This window comes from Akanthomyces muscarius, chromosome 6, assembly GCF_028009165.1.
Source record: "Akanthomyces muscarius strain Ve6 chromosome 6, whole genome shotgun sequence".
NCBI lineage: Eukaryota > Fungi > Ascomycota > Sordariomycetes > Hypocreales > Cordycipitaceae > Akanthomyces > Akanthomyces muscarius.
In genome coordinates, this window is record NC_079246.1 from 3,075,349 (window position 1) to 3,090,994 (window position 15,646).

Below are 15,646 nucleotides of genomic sequence, written 5' to 3' on the forward strand. Positions count from 1 at the left end.
CACCGGGCATAAGTACAGCTAACACCGACGATGCTCAATGCTTAAGTGCGTATGACTCGTTTTACTCGTAACGTGAATCCCCGGCGATAAGCGTTGATTAGCACCTGAGCAAGAATCTGTAGCTTAAAACGGTGATTAACGACTATTGGTTCGTATGACGCCATGGTCTCGATTTCGCTAAGAGAGTTCTGGCTTGTCATGCGAAGTATCGTGACATACTTTGCTAATATTTTTCGGCGTTTACAATCGGCGTTGACATGCGCGCGTGAGGTTGCCCAAAGTGCGTCTGTGAGAGCCCTTAACGCCACCCAACCTCGGCACGCCGACGCCCGCTGGTTACTCCGCGCACCTTCTGGATGATCAGCACGACCACGTCGCCGTGCATCAAGGTCAGACTAGTCCGCGTTGGGTGCATCGTTCTTTAAGATGTCATTAATTGTGAGAGTCATTCCGTGACAAATGACTATCCATCACATTACAAAGGAAACCGTCTTGTTCTATCAAGGACATAGCGGACTTTACGGTCCAGAGACCTTGCATCAAGTCGCTACCACTGGAATGCTATATAATGTAACGAGCCATGCGTAAGAAACACATCTTGACTTTTACTGTGTGAACACAAGCGTCTCTTTCAACCGCTATCATGTTATTAAACTTTCGCAAACTTTTGAACAAGCATGTTCTCGTGATCGGTGGAACATCTGGCATCGGTCGTGGAGTAGCAGAGGGCATACTCTCGGCCGGCGGCCGCGTCAGCATCGCCTCGCTTTCGCAAGCCAAAATAAACGCAACTTTACAAGAGCTCAGAAATCTATTCCCAGAAGCACATATATCTGGTTACCGTGTCGACTTGGCCTCTGATGGCACGGAGAAGCGGCTCTCTGAGCTGTTGAGTGCGGTCGCCAAGGATCACGGCCGGCTTCAACACGTGGTTTTCACTGCCGGCGACGCACTTTCCGGACCCACTGCACCAGAGGCATTCACGCCTGAGCTTCTCGCACGACTGACTCATCTGCGCGCCATTGTCCCTTTCACCCTTGTGAAAGTAATCGTCGCGGAGGGACATCTTGATCGCGATCGCAGCTCCAGTATTCTACTCACAAGTGGAAACGTTGCAGTGCGTCCTGTACCTGGCTGGTCTGTTGGAAATTTTGTTGCTTCTGGACTTGAAGGTGCTGTACGCGGCTTGGCTCTTGATCTCGCTCCCCTGCGTGTAAACGTTGTTGCTCCTGGTAGCGTTGATACGGGTCTCTGGGGAGATGATGCAGCGCGACAGCAAGTTATCTCGAGAATGGATGCAAGGCTACCAACTGGCTCCATCGGACATATTGAAGATGTGGCGGAAGCGTATCTCTGGCTTTTACGAGACAGAAACGTGACTGGCATGGTGGCAAGGACTGAGGGAGGCCTCAATCTTGTTTGAACGTCGGATCTGGCACCCAAGGTTATGGAGAATTGCAGAAGGCCACACGGGGCAGCTAAGATTTGGAAATGTTTGTTATTGTCATTGTTGTAGAAAGCTTAGTTGAATAAGTGCCTCATCACTCGGACTACTAATCTTTTACACTTATAATGGCGTTAAGGACATTGATTTTCCGTGCAATTACTACGTACACTTTTTATTAAATGAACAAGGAAAATAGAGTTTTCTATAAATTTATGGAACGACCGTAGATCGCTTCCTAATAGAGTACAGCTGAACCTAGATTTTATCCCTACCAGTACACATTAGAGCGCTCTAACTAGTGCGCCTTTGACTGGCTTATTTTTTGCTTTCTTTGGCTGGGCTAAGCCCGTGCCCCCTCGAGCCCAGCCCACCAAAAATGTCGGGGAAGGAGTTGCGAGGTTGGGGTCGAGTTACGGGGGACGTTACTGTCGGACTCGACCGAAGAACCCGATCGGACAGTCCTGCAAAGCTCTCGGACTTGACCGGGTCCGGAGGCGTGTGTGTAGCAACAACCACCACGTAAGATTACATCACCAGTCGAGCGCCGAGGGAGATTGGATGGAAAGCAGCATGCTAGCCACCTGGAGGCCCGAAATCACATTAGGCCGTGCGCCGAGGCACAGCGCACAGAGCGTTGCTGTCACCCTTTCTAACACAGCAACGTGCGCTTGCTCGCTCGTCTCATCTACGCATCACCCACCCACAAGAGCCCGCAGTCTTGCTACTTGCAATTGCATGATATCTTCATTCGCAGTCTTGGCCGGCTGCCACTCTCAACACGCCCGCAGACCATCCAAATTTTGACGCAATTTCGCGAAGCCATCATCCCACAAAGCATTGTTGCCAACCTCGCATGAAACTAGGGCTGCTGCCCACTCCCACCTCCATGTCGTCAACGTCCTCGTCAAGCTCGTCCCCCGCAGCATGGCCGGTGCAGCCCACGCCGCATGCACTGCCCCCATCGGTGCGCAATCAAGCTCGTACTCTTGCATGCGAGATGTGCTGGCGACGCAAGCTCAAGTGCGATCGCGATCCGCCCTGCTCAAACTGCATAAAGGTATGCTTCTTCGAAATGTATATTGCTGCGGTCAACAATTAAGTATTTGTACTCCCGACGGATTGCCTATTGCTGATTATCACCTTTTTTCAGACTGGCTTGTCTTGCACCCCTAGGACTACCATCTCTGAACCAAAGTGTCGACGTCGAAATGAGGTTGAAAGTGAAGACCTCCGAAAACGTCTCGCACGATGCGAGGAGCTCCTGCAGGAGTACACAAACAGACACTGCGTCGACGGCCTTGGTTCATCTGACCTCTCATCTACAAATGCTGCTGAACATGGGGATCAAGAATATAGTGCCGACCATAGTAATCTTAAGACCAACTTCATGGTCTCTCCCGCCGTCAAGTTTGTCCAGGACAATGGTGTGTCTCGCTTCATGGACAGCCGTCTCTTTGGGACTTTAATAGAAGAGGTGCCTAGTGTGCCCCTGTGCCAGCCAACGTCCCTCACGCTAACCAGTTGTCGTGTATTAGTTACAAGCGGTGCGAGCTCTCATTGAAACGACGCATCTGAAGAACGTCAACGTCTTCGCCCAGGGCGAGTTCATTTCAAACGACTTGATCGACCCTCTGCAGATGTCATCTTTCTTTCACTCAAGTGTTGACAAGCTTCTTCCGGAGCCAATCCAAATCTTTACTCTCTGGCAAACCTATCTCGATAGGGTTAATCCATTGACCAAGATCATCCATGTCCCTACTGTTCAGCCTTTGATTATGCAGGCCATGGCTGATTGGGCTGCCCTTTCTTTGCCTCATCAGGCGTTATTATTTAGTATTCTTGCCATGGCTGTGGTCAGTCTCGATGAGACTGAGACCGTCCAGTTGTTGGGCGTCGCGCGGGAAAAAGCCATACAAGACTTTAACGCTGGCACGAAGGTTGCCCTAAATCGGTCGAACTTCATTCAGAACTACGACATGGTAACCATACAAGCGCTTCTTATCCATCTGGTGTGTGCAACCTCTCACATGAACGCTGCCGATTTCCATCATTGCCCAGAAACCTACAACTAACATCATACAATTGCTATAGATGTCTTTGGACGGTCGTGCAGATCGCCATTATATTTGGATATCAAACGGCGTTCTTGTGCGCATAGCTCAAAAGCTAGGATATCATCGGGATGGCGAACAACTGAACCTGACCTCGTTTGAGACTGAGATGCGCCGCCGGATATTCTGGCAAATGCTCATGCATGACAGCAAATCGGCCGCTCTTTCCGGTGTCAGCTCTCAGTTTAGTGCCATTAAATGGGACACTGAAAAGCCCAGTAATTTGAACGACGCTGACCTCTTTCCGGACTCAAAGGCGCCAGTCAAGGCAAGGCCAGGACCGACCGAAATGATCTTTGTCACGGTCACATGCCACATATACTGGCTGCACAAGTTTGCTCACGAAGATAACGCTGTAGATTTCGAGGCGGCGATTATGGGCGAAGATATTGAGGGCGAGAACGATTCTTCCATACGTCATCGAGCCGTATTGGCAAAGATGCGCTCTCGCGTTATCGATCTAATTGGCAAACTGGGTGAGATTAAGGAAAAATGCTACAATCCCTTGGCCGGTAAAGTTCATGCAGCAGCCATGGCCGTGCAGTCCATGATTACCACAGATCTTTGTGAGGCACTTGTGCCCATGAGAGAGCAACCCGAGTGGAACACCGAAATAACGAAGCCTGAAGACAATTTCTTCAAGTTCATCACGATAACAAGCGAGCATCGCTCAACTGTCGACGAGAAATTATCGAAATCCGGCTTTCTATGGTATATGAAGGCCAACTTTCAATTCGAGCTTTTAGCGTACCTGATAAGACATTTGATAGTTCGAACGCGAGGCACACTTGCAGATCGTGGGTGGAATTGTGTCCGCAGGACCTATGAACTTCATCCAGAATTATTTGATGTATCACAAGACATGTACTTGACTCAGGGACAGCTCACCCTGGTCGCTTGGAGAGCACGAGAAGCTTCACATGCTCGTGACGGTTGGTCATTGGACACACCTGCATATATTGTGCAGTTGCGTGGCATTATACCTTTCGAAGACGGCAATCCTGACACCAACAGCTACCCTGATACCAACACCTCTATCGCCGCTGGCTACCAAATATCTCGGTCGGATGCTTTGCTGCAGCAGCTTCAACTCCCACTGCAGACGGACATGCAGGTCGGGCCTCATGTGACTTCGAACACGAGTGTCTCGTCATTTGACTCAGACGTTTTTGGGTCTGTATTGCCAAGCTATTACGCATAGCTCATAGCAGATAACGAAAATATAGATTTAATGTAATAGAAACTGTCCATCTTCAACACCTTTTGCCAAGTGCCTCATCCGTTTTCGCTCCCAGTGCTACGTCACCTAACAGCCAGCTGAACGCCTCCGCAAAGTGCGATACGCGAGCTGCGGTTGCGTAATGCAGGCAGTACCTTTTGCGACTTTCTCCATTCAAAAGTACATTGGCAGGCAGCAGACCATCTTGTCAGAGAGGAGTTAGCTTGTGCTGTCCAAGACTCGGGAGCGTCCTCCGCAGTATAACTCCACTGAATTGAGCATGTCTCGGTGCTGAATTTAAAATGCCATAGCATCTTCAGATAAGACGTGATAAAACGGGTCGTGTGGCACACCCGACGAGCAGCCACAATAGCTTTTTTGGCGTTTCGAGAGGCCGGGTCACAACAAGACTTTACTCACATTACTACGTTGAATGATCCTGTCCAACTCAATTCAAAGCAATCCGATAATCACCTAGAGTGGCCAAGCGTTCAGTGAGAAGGTCGCTCATGTTGGCGTTGATTCTGCTGTAGTAAGACCTAGCCTGTCAATAGCGCGGCCGTCAATCGTCTGAACACAGATTCATAGGGTGCTTTCGTGTTGTCCGTGAGCTGATGTGCGTAATCTTCGAGTTGTTTTGCGATAGAATCGCTGTTGCGTGCTCGCAAGTGCCCCAAAATAGCCGTTCGAAAAACGATAAAAGTACTAAAGCATGTTAATATAGAATCAAAACCCGATACATACGCACTACTGCCTTAAATCACGAAGACCTACAGAGTGGTTCCTTACCACCGGGTAGTAACACGTCGCGAGCCTGTCGAGTTTTGGTCTGCTAGGGACTTGAAATGCGACCACGGCACAACGCACGCATTGCGATCAAACCGTTACACATCTCACTTCCAAGCGAGCACTCATATGCAGAAGCAACGTATCATCATCACAGCTGTCTATTATCATGTTCTCTATTCAAACGGGCCAGCCAGCAAGCCAACAAGCTAGCTATATACAGCACACATCCCTTTCACCAAACACCCAACTCTTGCGCAAGCCGTCTTCCGACAGAAAAAATAAACACTACTTGTAAAATGGTATCTCGGAGGATGTGTTTATAAAATCAAAACAAAACTCAAGTATAAAAAGGGTGGTATAAAAACAAAACAACAATGCGGATATCCAAAGCAACAACAAAACAACCGCCCTTTTGTCCCAGTATTAAATGTACATTATCGTCCCAGTTGGTGGGCACATGGATGGAACCCCTGCTGAAAAAAAAAGCACAGAGCAAAACAAGTATAGGAAATAAAGGAGTGTGTTCCGCTGAGGAGGCCAGTGTAGGGGAATAATGCGAGTCCGAAACCAAAGAGGTGTAAAATAGTATATGAGAATGGTGTCGAAGGAGAGAGGTGTACGTGGCGTCAAGTTAAAGACAAATATGGTAATGAATGCGGAAAAGAAAGGTCAAGGCGTTCTTCGGCGTTGGTATCGGACATGTCAATGAAACGCTCAAATGCCCATCGACGTCGGCATCATGCTCATGTCCTGCTGCGACATCTTCTTGCTCGGCCGCAGGCTCTCCATGCTCATCACCCGACTCCAGGAGCCGGGCCGCTTGTGAGGCGTCGGTGTGCCGGGGCGCATTATCGTTGATGCCTGGCTGGCGTTCATGGCATAGTTGTACAGCCCGGCGTTGCTGCCCAGCTGCGGATGCGGGTTGGGATGTTGCGCGTGCGGGTGCTGTGCGTGCGTGTGGTAGTTCATTTGCATGCCATCCATCTGGTGGTGGTGCATGGCGTCCATGCTGTGTGTCATTGTCGTGTCCATGCCGTTCCAGGCGGCGTACGCCTGGTCCTGGCCTTGCAGAGGATAAATCATGGGGCTCTCCACCGGGTGCTCCATTGGTTTGTGCATCGTCGGCGGCTCAGGCGCAAACCTGGGCGCGTCCACGGGCCAGACAGTCTCGTTGGGAATGCTGAATGGTGTACCAGGGTGCGGGCCAGCCGCACCACCATCCTCTGCCATGACCGTATCCGTGACCATCTCCGTCACAGGCGTAGGCGTCGGGGGTCGAGACGCTCTCTTCGAGTTGCGGCCAGACAGTCGAAAGACGGTCTGGGTGCTGGATCGGTACTTGGAAAAGCTAAACGTGGACGAGCTGTCCGCCTCATCCTTGACGGCAGACGGAGAAGCAGCTTGCGCGGGGGTATCGATGGGGCATTGGTTTCGGTAGGGGAGCTGGAAGTACGACTCAAGCTCGCCGGGAGGAGCCGCGCCAGAGGCAGAAAATGGTGCATTGCCCAGGATGAATGCGAGGCGGACAATTTGCGACACGTCGGCGCCGAGGTGACGGGCCTCCAGCATACGCTTGAGCTCTCCGGACGATCGGGCGCGCCATTGCAGCTGCTGGCGCTTCTCCTTGGGCCAGATGCAAGTCTTCCAAACCTGCTTTACTTGCTCTTGTCGCAGCAGATTCTGAACCTGCACCTTGTACTCCCAGGTGCTCACGTCGAAATCGTCCTCAAAGTGCTTGGCAATGTGCTCAAAGTGCTTGTCGCGCATGGCCGAGGCATCTTCGGGCGTGGAAGCTTCAAACACACGATCGCGGCAGGACCCAAAGCCACACGAAAACACAACCTGGGGGCACAAATCGGTTCGCGCGGTGCTGTTAGGCAGAGCCTTCATGCGATGAGCCTCCTTGGCGTGGGTGCTGTAGGCGCGCTCGGTGGAAAAGGACAGATGGCAGCCCTTGGTGTGGCAGATCCAGACGACATCCGATCCGTGAAAGTTGTGCAGATGCTTCTTGAAGTCGCTCTTGCGCCCAAAGCCAACAGGGCTGCTGTCGAGATAGCACATGGGACACTGGTACTTTTTGCCAGTCGGGGCAATCAGTCGGGGAGAAGGGTGCGCGGGTCCCTCGGCAGTCATGGGCGACGGCACGGGGGCAGGCGAATCGAGCCACGAGCGCTCGGCGAGTTTGCCGGTGTCTGCGTCGTGCATGGGGGGCATGTCGGCGACGACCTCGGGCCATGTGTATTGCGTGTGAACGGAGGCTCCGTCGGATCTGCATTGAGATGCCTCAGAACTTGTCCACGCCAGAGAGGGCGCGCTCATGCTGGCAGCGGCACTGCTCAATAATGTGTTGGCAGAGAAGATGGAGGCGCGCGCTGATAGGTTAGCTTGGCTCCCGACGACACTGAGGGTTTACTTACATGACTCTCCGTAGCCTGTCAAGGCATACACGATGCTGGAGTGTCCATACTTTTGCACAAGCGAGTTCAAAAGCTGGTGATCTTCGTCGGTCAGAGGCTGAGGACCACTTTCCTCATGGCCGTTGAATGGAAACATGGCGACTGCAAATGTGGAAAAGTGCGGCGCCGCCGTGAGAAGAGGAATTAAATTATCGATTCGTGATGTGACGGAGCTGTGTGTCACTTTAGAGTCGTCGCAGGTGAAGATTTGAGCGAAAATGGGTATCACGGACGAGCGAGAGACGCGGCACCGCCGACGCAGAACGCGCAAAAAAAGACTGTTGTCGTGAGAATCACACCGTCGGGTCGAGCCGAAGCGAGTCGACGACGGGTGATTCAAGAGAGACGCTGTCCTGGCCGTTGAAGATGGTGCTGACGGATCTAGAGTAGAATCGGGAATCTGGGCAAGAGTCGCTTATACTAAGGCGCTGCCTTGAGCTGGAAAATGTCGAGGAATGTTGAAAGAGCGACGTCGAGAAGGCTGCCGACGGCGTGGTATAGTACACGGGCCAGGGGGATGAGGAGTAATAAGAGGGACCGGGTCGGGGAGTCATGAGAGAGTAGAAACCGGGGCGAAGCGAAGAGCTTCTAGAATATCTAAAAGAAGGGCTCACTCAGAGCAGACGAAACCCGGTGCAGAACTGGCAGGGTATGATCGGTAGGGAGAAGCAAATGCGCTCAGCCGGGCAGCCAAGGCAGAGGCAGAGAGGCGAGAGAGAGGCAGGCCAGCAAGACAAGCAGACAAGGTTTCGTCGTAAGAGGTGGGCATCCGGCCCCTCTCGCCTGGGGCTGGACAATTGCTGGTGTCGAGATGGTGTCGAATTGGTGTCACCCATCCGCGCCATCCCCTGCCTCCCAAGGCTCAAATGCCCCGTTTCAGGAACCAAGTCATTTCTCACCGCAGCCCAAGGCCATCCTGAAACATAGCGTCCGCAGGCCACCCATGCTGATGGGCCCGCTGACGGAGTCTGTGCGTCCAGAGTGGGTGTGCTGTGTGCAGCGACGGACGAATTGGCGTTGCATGGCCTTTTTTTAGTTTGGATTGTCGTGAGCCAACCAGAATTCGTCCCGCGAGGCCTGACGAGAGGTAGTCAGTCCTATGGTGTCGTCTTTTGTGTGTTGGCAATTTCGTCCGCGGGTCCTGGCAGCGCCGGTGGGCCCGAGTCTGTACTGGTAAATAGTTATCTCCAGAATCCCGTAGCGAAGATCCTTGTCGCGTCAAGGAAAACAGCACCAGGATGTTTACAGCCTGAACGAGTACGGGTACCGAACGGGCGGTCACAGTTGTCTGGCCATGCTTTTTAAACCGTTGGACTGTACTCAGAGCGGCCCGTCCGTTGTCTGGTTTGCACAGACACAGAAGCGATGTTTGGCCGGCCTCGAGTCGGCAGTGGCATCAACCGTGGGGACGGAACCCGATAGCCCGGATATTTGAAATTGGCTTTGTTAACTACAGAGTCTTTGTAAACCATGTGGCCGTCAGACATGTACCAGTACTGACGTTTTCCCGGGCAGAGTTGCACCGCAAATGAGCGCTGCTTGGTCGCTCGCCTCTGGTACGGAAGGCATACCGAGGGGGACAAAACCGACGCAACGACGCACTAACAATACGCGGTGGTGTGGATCATGAACGCTTCGAGTTCCGCGGGGCCGGCAGATCGAAATGCTCTCTGGGCGTGGTCAATTCTTTTTCAAGCTGTGCGTCGTGTACTCGCGCAGATTGCTCGGTCATAGCTTCATAAGTTGCTGCCCGCTCTCCATCGGCATTCCAGCTGCTGCAACGTCTTTGACGATTCGGTTGCAGAAGTACGCACGCTACTGCACCATAGAGTTGCGACGTACTAAAAGAAATGATGGGAGGCTGTAGAGTCGCAGCATGCAATGGCAAGACGCCTAAATTTTAGCTGCATTCGCCCCTGCAACCTGAAGACAAGCAGCAGCTTGGACCACAAGGGCACAAGTCTGTTGAAAATAGCACAGTGGCGTTGGTAGTGCCGACCTGGTCTGGGGCCATCTCTTTTCTCTCTCGTTGGCGCACCATTACACTGGGTGCTTGGTGCCTACGGACACTGGTATTAGCATTCGCCAGGCTCTGGCTCGTGAGGGGGCTTGTCGATCACTGATCAGTAGCCTGGCCGTCCCCCCAAGCGGCTACGACCCGAAGCCACCGCGGGCATTGTCCGTGGTCCTATCCGTGGATTCAGCAGTATCAGTATCCGTACCCAAAGGCGAAAGGGCGCATGCAAGCTGACGGCTAACTGCCACGCTTCTATGCGGTGCGATACGGAAAAAGACGACGCCAGTTAGCGTGGTGGTCGTGGTGCATGTAATCTAACTTACATGGCCAGAGCGGCAGAGCCTAACGAATCCATCCCCAGCTGTGCTACTCAGTGTGTGGTGGAGAGACCCTTGCCTGGTGCCTCGTCCTCGATCGCGTTCGCTCCACCGCTCACCGCTCGATCCTGCGTCGACGATGAATTGTGATGGCAAGATTTCCTCTGAAACGGTAGCTCGGGTAACTCCAAAAGTCAATCGTGCTGTCGAGTATTACCGAGGGATGCAGCATCCGGTGATGCAACACGAACTTTGGCGTTTGGCATCATGCATTGTGCGTGGCACGTTTCGGACATTTCGCAAGCCTTGCAGTTTTAGGCCCTCGGGCAGATTCCTACAGCCACCACGGTCGGACAAGCTGTGGCATGGATATGACACGGCATGACGGTCGTACTGGTAATTGACAGCATCGAGTCCTGTGGTCGACATTGGCTGGCAGGGGGCATCGATAGATCCTCGAGCCTACTGGTGGTACACCGACGACGCTACCGTGTTGCTAATAATGGTAGAGTCGCAGCGCCATGCCAAGCTGGGCACGCCACCTTTTGCTGCGCAAGTCGAATGGGGAACTGATGTCCGTGGTGTGCAAGGCTGAGAGGTTGGGATGGGACCCGGCTGGCTGGCGTTGTCCGAGTCTGACGGGCAGAGTCTGTTCTCAGCGGGCACGGCAGATGCGGCAACGAGACTATTTTACTGACCAGAGCCAACGTCAATATCGAGGCGGACAAAGGAAGCACCGAAGCCATTAAATTTTGCAATGCACGAGCGTTGAAGACTATCTCGCTTGCTGACGGACATGACAGTCGATGAGCCCAGCATGCAGCGGCGTTTGTTTGTGCAAAATTAAATCCCCGACGTGGTACCGGCACCGACAACAGCCAGAGGTGAGAACGGCCCGTTGCACTCTGCCGGCAGTCACTTGACGTGCGCTGTACTGCGTGTCACGGCGGGCCGGTATCTGATGTCGACCTGTGTCCCTGTCCCTGCCGCCTGTTAATTGTGTACCACAACGTGGACAGCTGGTACATGGAACTCACTCAACGTCAGGTTGCAGGCCTCAGGCTTCACGACGACAACAGCGGGCACATTGGCCGGGTCGTCCTTGTTCCGCTCTCCACCGATCCCACATCCCCTCTCCTCCCTCTCCTCTCGCCTCTCATTGTCAACACCACATCATGGATTCATGGGCCAGCCACCATCGCAACCCCTGCGCCGTCGTCAACTGGCCACTCACGCTGCTATCCACGCCAGTGGCTTTTACTAGCCCTGGTGCCTTTTGGGCGAATGAGAGCGGCCGTGCGTCCACTGAGAGGAGCCCGCTAGCCCAGCGTCTCATCACCATCACCCCAGACTGCCACGGGAAAAGGAACTTCGGGCCTTTGCATACTCCGCCCTATGCGCCGCTGTTTTTTTTTTTTCCCCTAGTTGTTGATATCTTTTTTAGTGGCCCAGGATGACGGTACCATCGGATCACCGCCAACGGCCTCCAGTCTATGGATACAGAGGAGCATTGCCATCTGCAGCGGCGTCGCCTCGCGGAGCTATGACGAACTGTTTGCTTCTCGACCAGCGGCTCTCGCCCTTGGCTAATATCCTGCACAAACCAAAATTGCTACCGAATGGACGGCGTCCGTAGAGTATCGGGTGCCTGTGAATGCCGCCCCTTGCACGTTCGTTGCTGGCCAAGCCAAGCCCGTCATATGATGCAGCACAGCCTTGTCGTATGATTTATGATTTCGCTGCCACAGAGGCTCAAACACGGCGTATGTAAGCCCGGCGCCAGTCATCTCAGCCTCGCTGCATATGTACACATTGCAATACACCAGTCAACCGTTACCCGCAGAGCTCTCGCATCCCCCGATCCCTGATGCTGATAGCGTGCGTCGGTCGCCAGTCCACCACTGTCTGACGCACACCACGCGCGGAAGACCATCCTGCGCGTGCCCATTCGCTAGCCACTTTATGCGACGGCCTCGCCGATGCAGCAGCGTGTCTCAAGCAAACAGGGCCCCAATTGAACGGCTATGGCACATCCTTCTTTTTTCTCTGTCTTCTGGAAGGGCTGGCTGGCTTTCGGGCATGGCAGCAGAACCCCCTGCATGACAACAACGTGTGGGCTCCAGAATAAATTGGTTCCAGCAAGCTTCTTTTCGGTCTTCCGGGAATCAATCCAATGTCTACGACACGGTGCAACGTGGGCCAGGGCGGACGGGAAAAGAGACATGCAGCCTGTCTTACCCAGCACAGCACGCACCACGACTCGTGCTCTCGCGGGGAGCAGCCCCTCCAGAGAGAGACAAACCCAGCCTCTCGACGGTTTTCTGTCGCTGCTGCTTGATCGCCCAGACCTTTTGTGATCTTGTTCCCCGGCATCTGATGGCGCAAACAAATCCCTTGCTCAATTCTCCCTGCAAAAACGCGCATTACCCACCAGGATCTGCAGCGGAGCCATTGCGCACAACTGATACATACTTTGTCGACTTGCGCAAACCAGCCTCTCCGGTGAGGCTCGCTGCAGCAGGCGAGCAGACCTCTGATGTTTGTGCAAGCTTTGTGCAAGCGGCATGATTGCCTCGAGAGAGAAAAATGGGCTGCGGGGGGATTCTGTGAAGTAAAGTTTTAAAGGGCATCCTTGCAATATGTCCGACACATTCTCTTTGTTCGGCGTGCCGAAAATAGATGGGCTGCATTACCCCCCGTGTTTCGCCTCAACGGTGGGTGGGCACGACCCAGCTTCGATTTCGTGATACACGTACACGCGGGATGAGCAATTTTTTTTTTTTTCATCTTTCAATGCGTGCTAAGCTTCGTCGCAGATTTTCGACGGCTTCCGGGTCTGATGCATCCGCATTGAACCATCTGGTCGGAAGCCATGCATAATGATGATCGCGTTCGTGCCCAATGTAAATCTTCAGCGTGCAAGCCATGCCTGTGCTTAATGCACATGCATCACTGCGCAGATTTACTTTGCATGTAGAAATGATGGCATTCGTGTTCCAGTCTAATACTGATTATAACCATTCCAGGTCAAAGGAAATTTTGTAGCCGTTCAAACCAAACAAAGTTGTAGCTACTTGGTCCACACATAATTGTAGACGCTTGCTCAAACCGCGCAGAATCTCAAGTACTCGTCCAAACCAAGCGAATACCGTCTCCGCCACTCCAACAAACAAGGACGCAAAAATCATTTTAAGCCCGCCGTGCAGCATTGCTGCCATTTTGCTTCTTCTATATAGTTGTCGTTATTCGAGCCGATTCGTCATTCAAACCACACCATTCGAGCCCGTTGTCGTTTCCCATCTATAGGTGTAACAAAGGAAAAGCGCGAGGGGGGGGACCAGAGGACCGACCAAGGGGCAATCAGGAAGAGAGCCAAGAGCAAACAGAACAGAACAAATCGGGACAATTCAAAAGGATCCAGCAAACGGGACAACAGAGGCCACCCAAAGAAAACAAAACGAAATGGGGAATCGAGCAAAAAAGGAAATTGACCACCCAAACATAGGAAATTACCCCAACAAAGAAACTCCGACAGCAGAGGGGTTGTGCAGCTGGATTGCTCCAGCGACTACTCCGTCTGCTCCGACAGGTATCGCAATGATACTTGAGACTGGCTCAAAGATTGTGCAAAGCTGAGGGGAGCATCCAGTTTTGGCCGGGAGGGTTTGAGCCGACCGAGATCATGTACTCTGACAGGTTGTTGAATCTGACACAGATTGTCAAGGCCAACTGGCAAGCACGTAAAAATATTAGAACCTAGAATTGTTGAGTCCTGACTGCGCAAACATGGTCTCAGCATCCAGACCAACAAATGCGCCCAGGCCATAGGACGGCAACTCGCGCTGAGCAACAAATCCGGTCTGCGAAGTTACGCCGGGATACAGCCGCGGGTCGACCTGAGTGGCTTCAGCTCCCATGAAGACTTCCGGTGAGCCTCTTGCATAGACTTGAGGCATCGTGTCCATCAACGGAGTCGTTGGAGTCGTGTGCGTGCTGCCTTGGTACGCCCCGGGTGACGGCGATGGATCTGCGCTCCCAGTCATGGTCACGCCGGGAGATGCGAGAGGCTCCTGGACATTGGAGGAGGAGCCGTAGCCGTATCTCTGAGATACACTCGTCTTTCGCATGGGCTGTCGTCTTCTGCCTATGTTCTTGCGCCGTTGTGGCAAGGATCCAGACATGGCCATCATTGGGCTTCCCTGGCCTGATCCGGCGGCAATGGCATGGCTAAAGTGTCGTCGCTCCATGCCGTAGTTTCGCTGCTGACCTAGTCCCATTGATATGGCCTCCTTCAAGGTTCGTTCCGGATCCAGAAACTGGCCGGTCAACAAGTCCAGGCGCAGCGTTGTCGTCCATTCCCAGCCGAACTCCAGGGTATCGAGGCACACGCTACCAAACTGCTGCCATACTCCTTGAAAGCGGCTTTGACGCAGAAGATTTTGAACTCGTGTGGAATACGACCAACGAGGAAGTTCTTCTTCGTCATAGTGTTTCATCACATGTTCAACGTATTCACCAAATGTAGTGGTGCTGTGGCTCCCAGGCGGAGTCTCGAACAGTGACGAGCAGCCAGCAAATCCACAAGCAAACATGACTGGCCGGCAGACAATATGCCTATGGTCGCCAATTTCGTGGTTTGTCACCACCTGCCTGTGCAGTCCGTCAATCTTGATGTGCTTGGAGAATTGCTTCTTGAGTTCACACGTGAACAGGCAGTCCTGCACCGGGCAGCGATATTCCGTGACGATTTGATGGAAATCACCAAAGTGACGCTTCAAATCATTCTTCCTGACGCAGGACAGTTCATGATTCATCTCTTTGCATAAGCCGCACGGGTGGCTTTCCTTGTCTGGCGCCAGCTCTGCGTCTGACGTAGAGAGAGGCGAGCCAGCATCGCCCGCGGCGTCGCTCGCAGCGCACTTGGAGTTGGAAGAACGACGTTTGGCAGTCCTGGCACGTGCCTTTTTTCCGGCAACACTCCCGCGTTCAGAGCTTGGTTCTTTGCTTTGTTAGCCTGGTCGCGACTATTAGTGTGATTGATTGACTGACCTCTGACCCCGCAACGCGCGAGCTGACTCTGCAGTAGTGACACACGTTCGCCCTCTGGCATCCTCTGCAGCAGTTGGTCTATCACCACCTTGACATCCTCTACGCACATTGGGTCTTGGTTGACCACCATGGCCGGATTTTGGAATGCGCAGACAGATCTGGGTGTCGTGACTGCTGCTGAAAAACCGCCAACTTCCGAATAAAAGCTAGAAGGCAGGTAATTTGGTGTAGGGAGTCTCAT

General features: G+C 53.0%; 5 protein-coding genes across 6 annotated transcripts; 2 read left to right on the forward strand and 3 right to left on the reverse strand.

Moving 5' to 3' along the window:
• Positions 1-643: 643 nt before the first annotated feature.
• Positions 644-1,423, forward strand: LMH87_001089 (uncharacterized protein; the record flags this gene model as incomplete). Its single annotated transcript, XM_056199109.1, has 1 exon — positions 644-1,423. The coding sequence occupies one exon, from the start codon at positions 644-646 to the stop codon at positions 1,421-1,423; it is 780 nt and encodes a 259-aa protein (XP_056055988.1).
• A 910-nt stretch (positions 1,424-2,333) lies between these two features.
• Positions 2,334-4,759, forward strand: LMH87_001090 (uncharacterized protein; the record flags this gene model as incomplete). Its single annotated transcript, XM_056199110.1, has 6 exons — positions 2,334-2,504; positions 2,598-2,921; positions 2,983-3,456; positions 3,539-4,034; positions 4,103-4,124; positions 4,378-4,759. The coding sequence occupies 6 exons, from the start codon at positions 2,334-2,336 to the stop codon at positions 4,757-4,759; spliced, it is 1,869 nt and encodes a 622-aa protein (XP_056055989.1).
• A 1,521-nt stretch (positions 4,760-6,280) lies between these two features.
• On the reverse strand, positions 6,281-8,119 carry LMH87_001091 (uncharacterized protein; the record flags this gene model as incomplete). Its single annotated transcript, XM_056199111.1, has 2 exons — positions 6,281-7,938; positions 7,984-8,119. 2 exons carry the CDS (start codon positions 8,117-8,119, stop codon positions 6,281-6,283), a joined length of 1,794 nt encoding a protein of 597 aa, XP_056055990.1.
• Positions 8,120-8,171: 52 nt separating this feature from the next.
• LMH87_001092 (uncharacterized protein) lies at positions 8,172-11,175 on the reverse strand (the record flags this gene model as incomplete). Of its 2 annotated transcripts, XM_056199112.1 has the most annotated exons (9): positions 8,172-8,195; positions 8,256-8,300; positions 9,438-9,472; positions 9,524-9,623; positions 10,061-10,082; positions 10,143-10,210; positions 10,363-10,405; positions 10,823-10,991; positions 11,055-11,175. In XM_056199112.1, 9 exons carry the CDS (start codon positions 11,173-11,175, stop codon positions 8,172-8,174), a joined length of 627 nt encoding a protein of 208 aa, XP_056055992.1. The 2 variants fall into 2 exon arrangements, with proteins under 2 accessions (XP_056055992.1, XP_056055991.1); XM_056199113.1 differs by lacking the exons at positions 10,823-10,991; positions 11,055-11,175 and adding an exon at positions 10,245-10,291 and having other exon boundaries at positions 10,143-10,173; positions 10,363-10,394.
• Positions 11,176-14,105: 2,930 nt separating this feature from the next.
• On the reverse strand, positions 14,106-15,646 carry LMH87_001093 (uncharacterized protein; the record flags this gene model as incomplete). Its single annotated transcript, XM_056199114.1, has 2 exons — positions 14,106-15,355; positions 15,406-15,646. The coding sequence occupies 2 exons, from the start codon at positions 15,644-15,646 to the stop codon at positions 14,106-14,108; spliced, it is 1,491 nt and encodes a 496-aa protein (XP_056055993.1).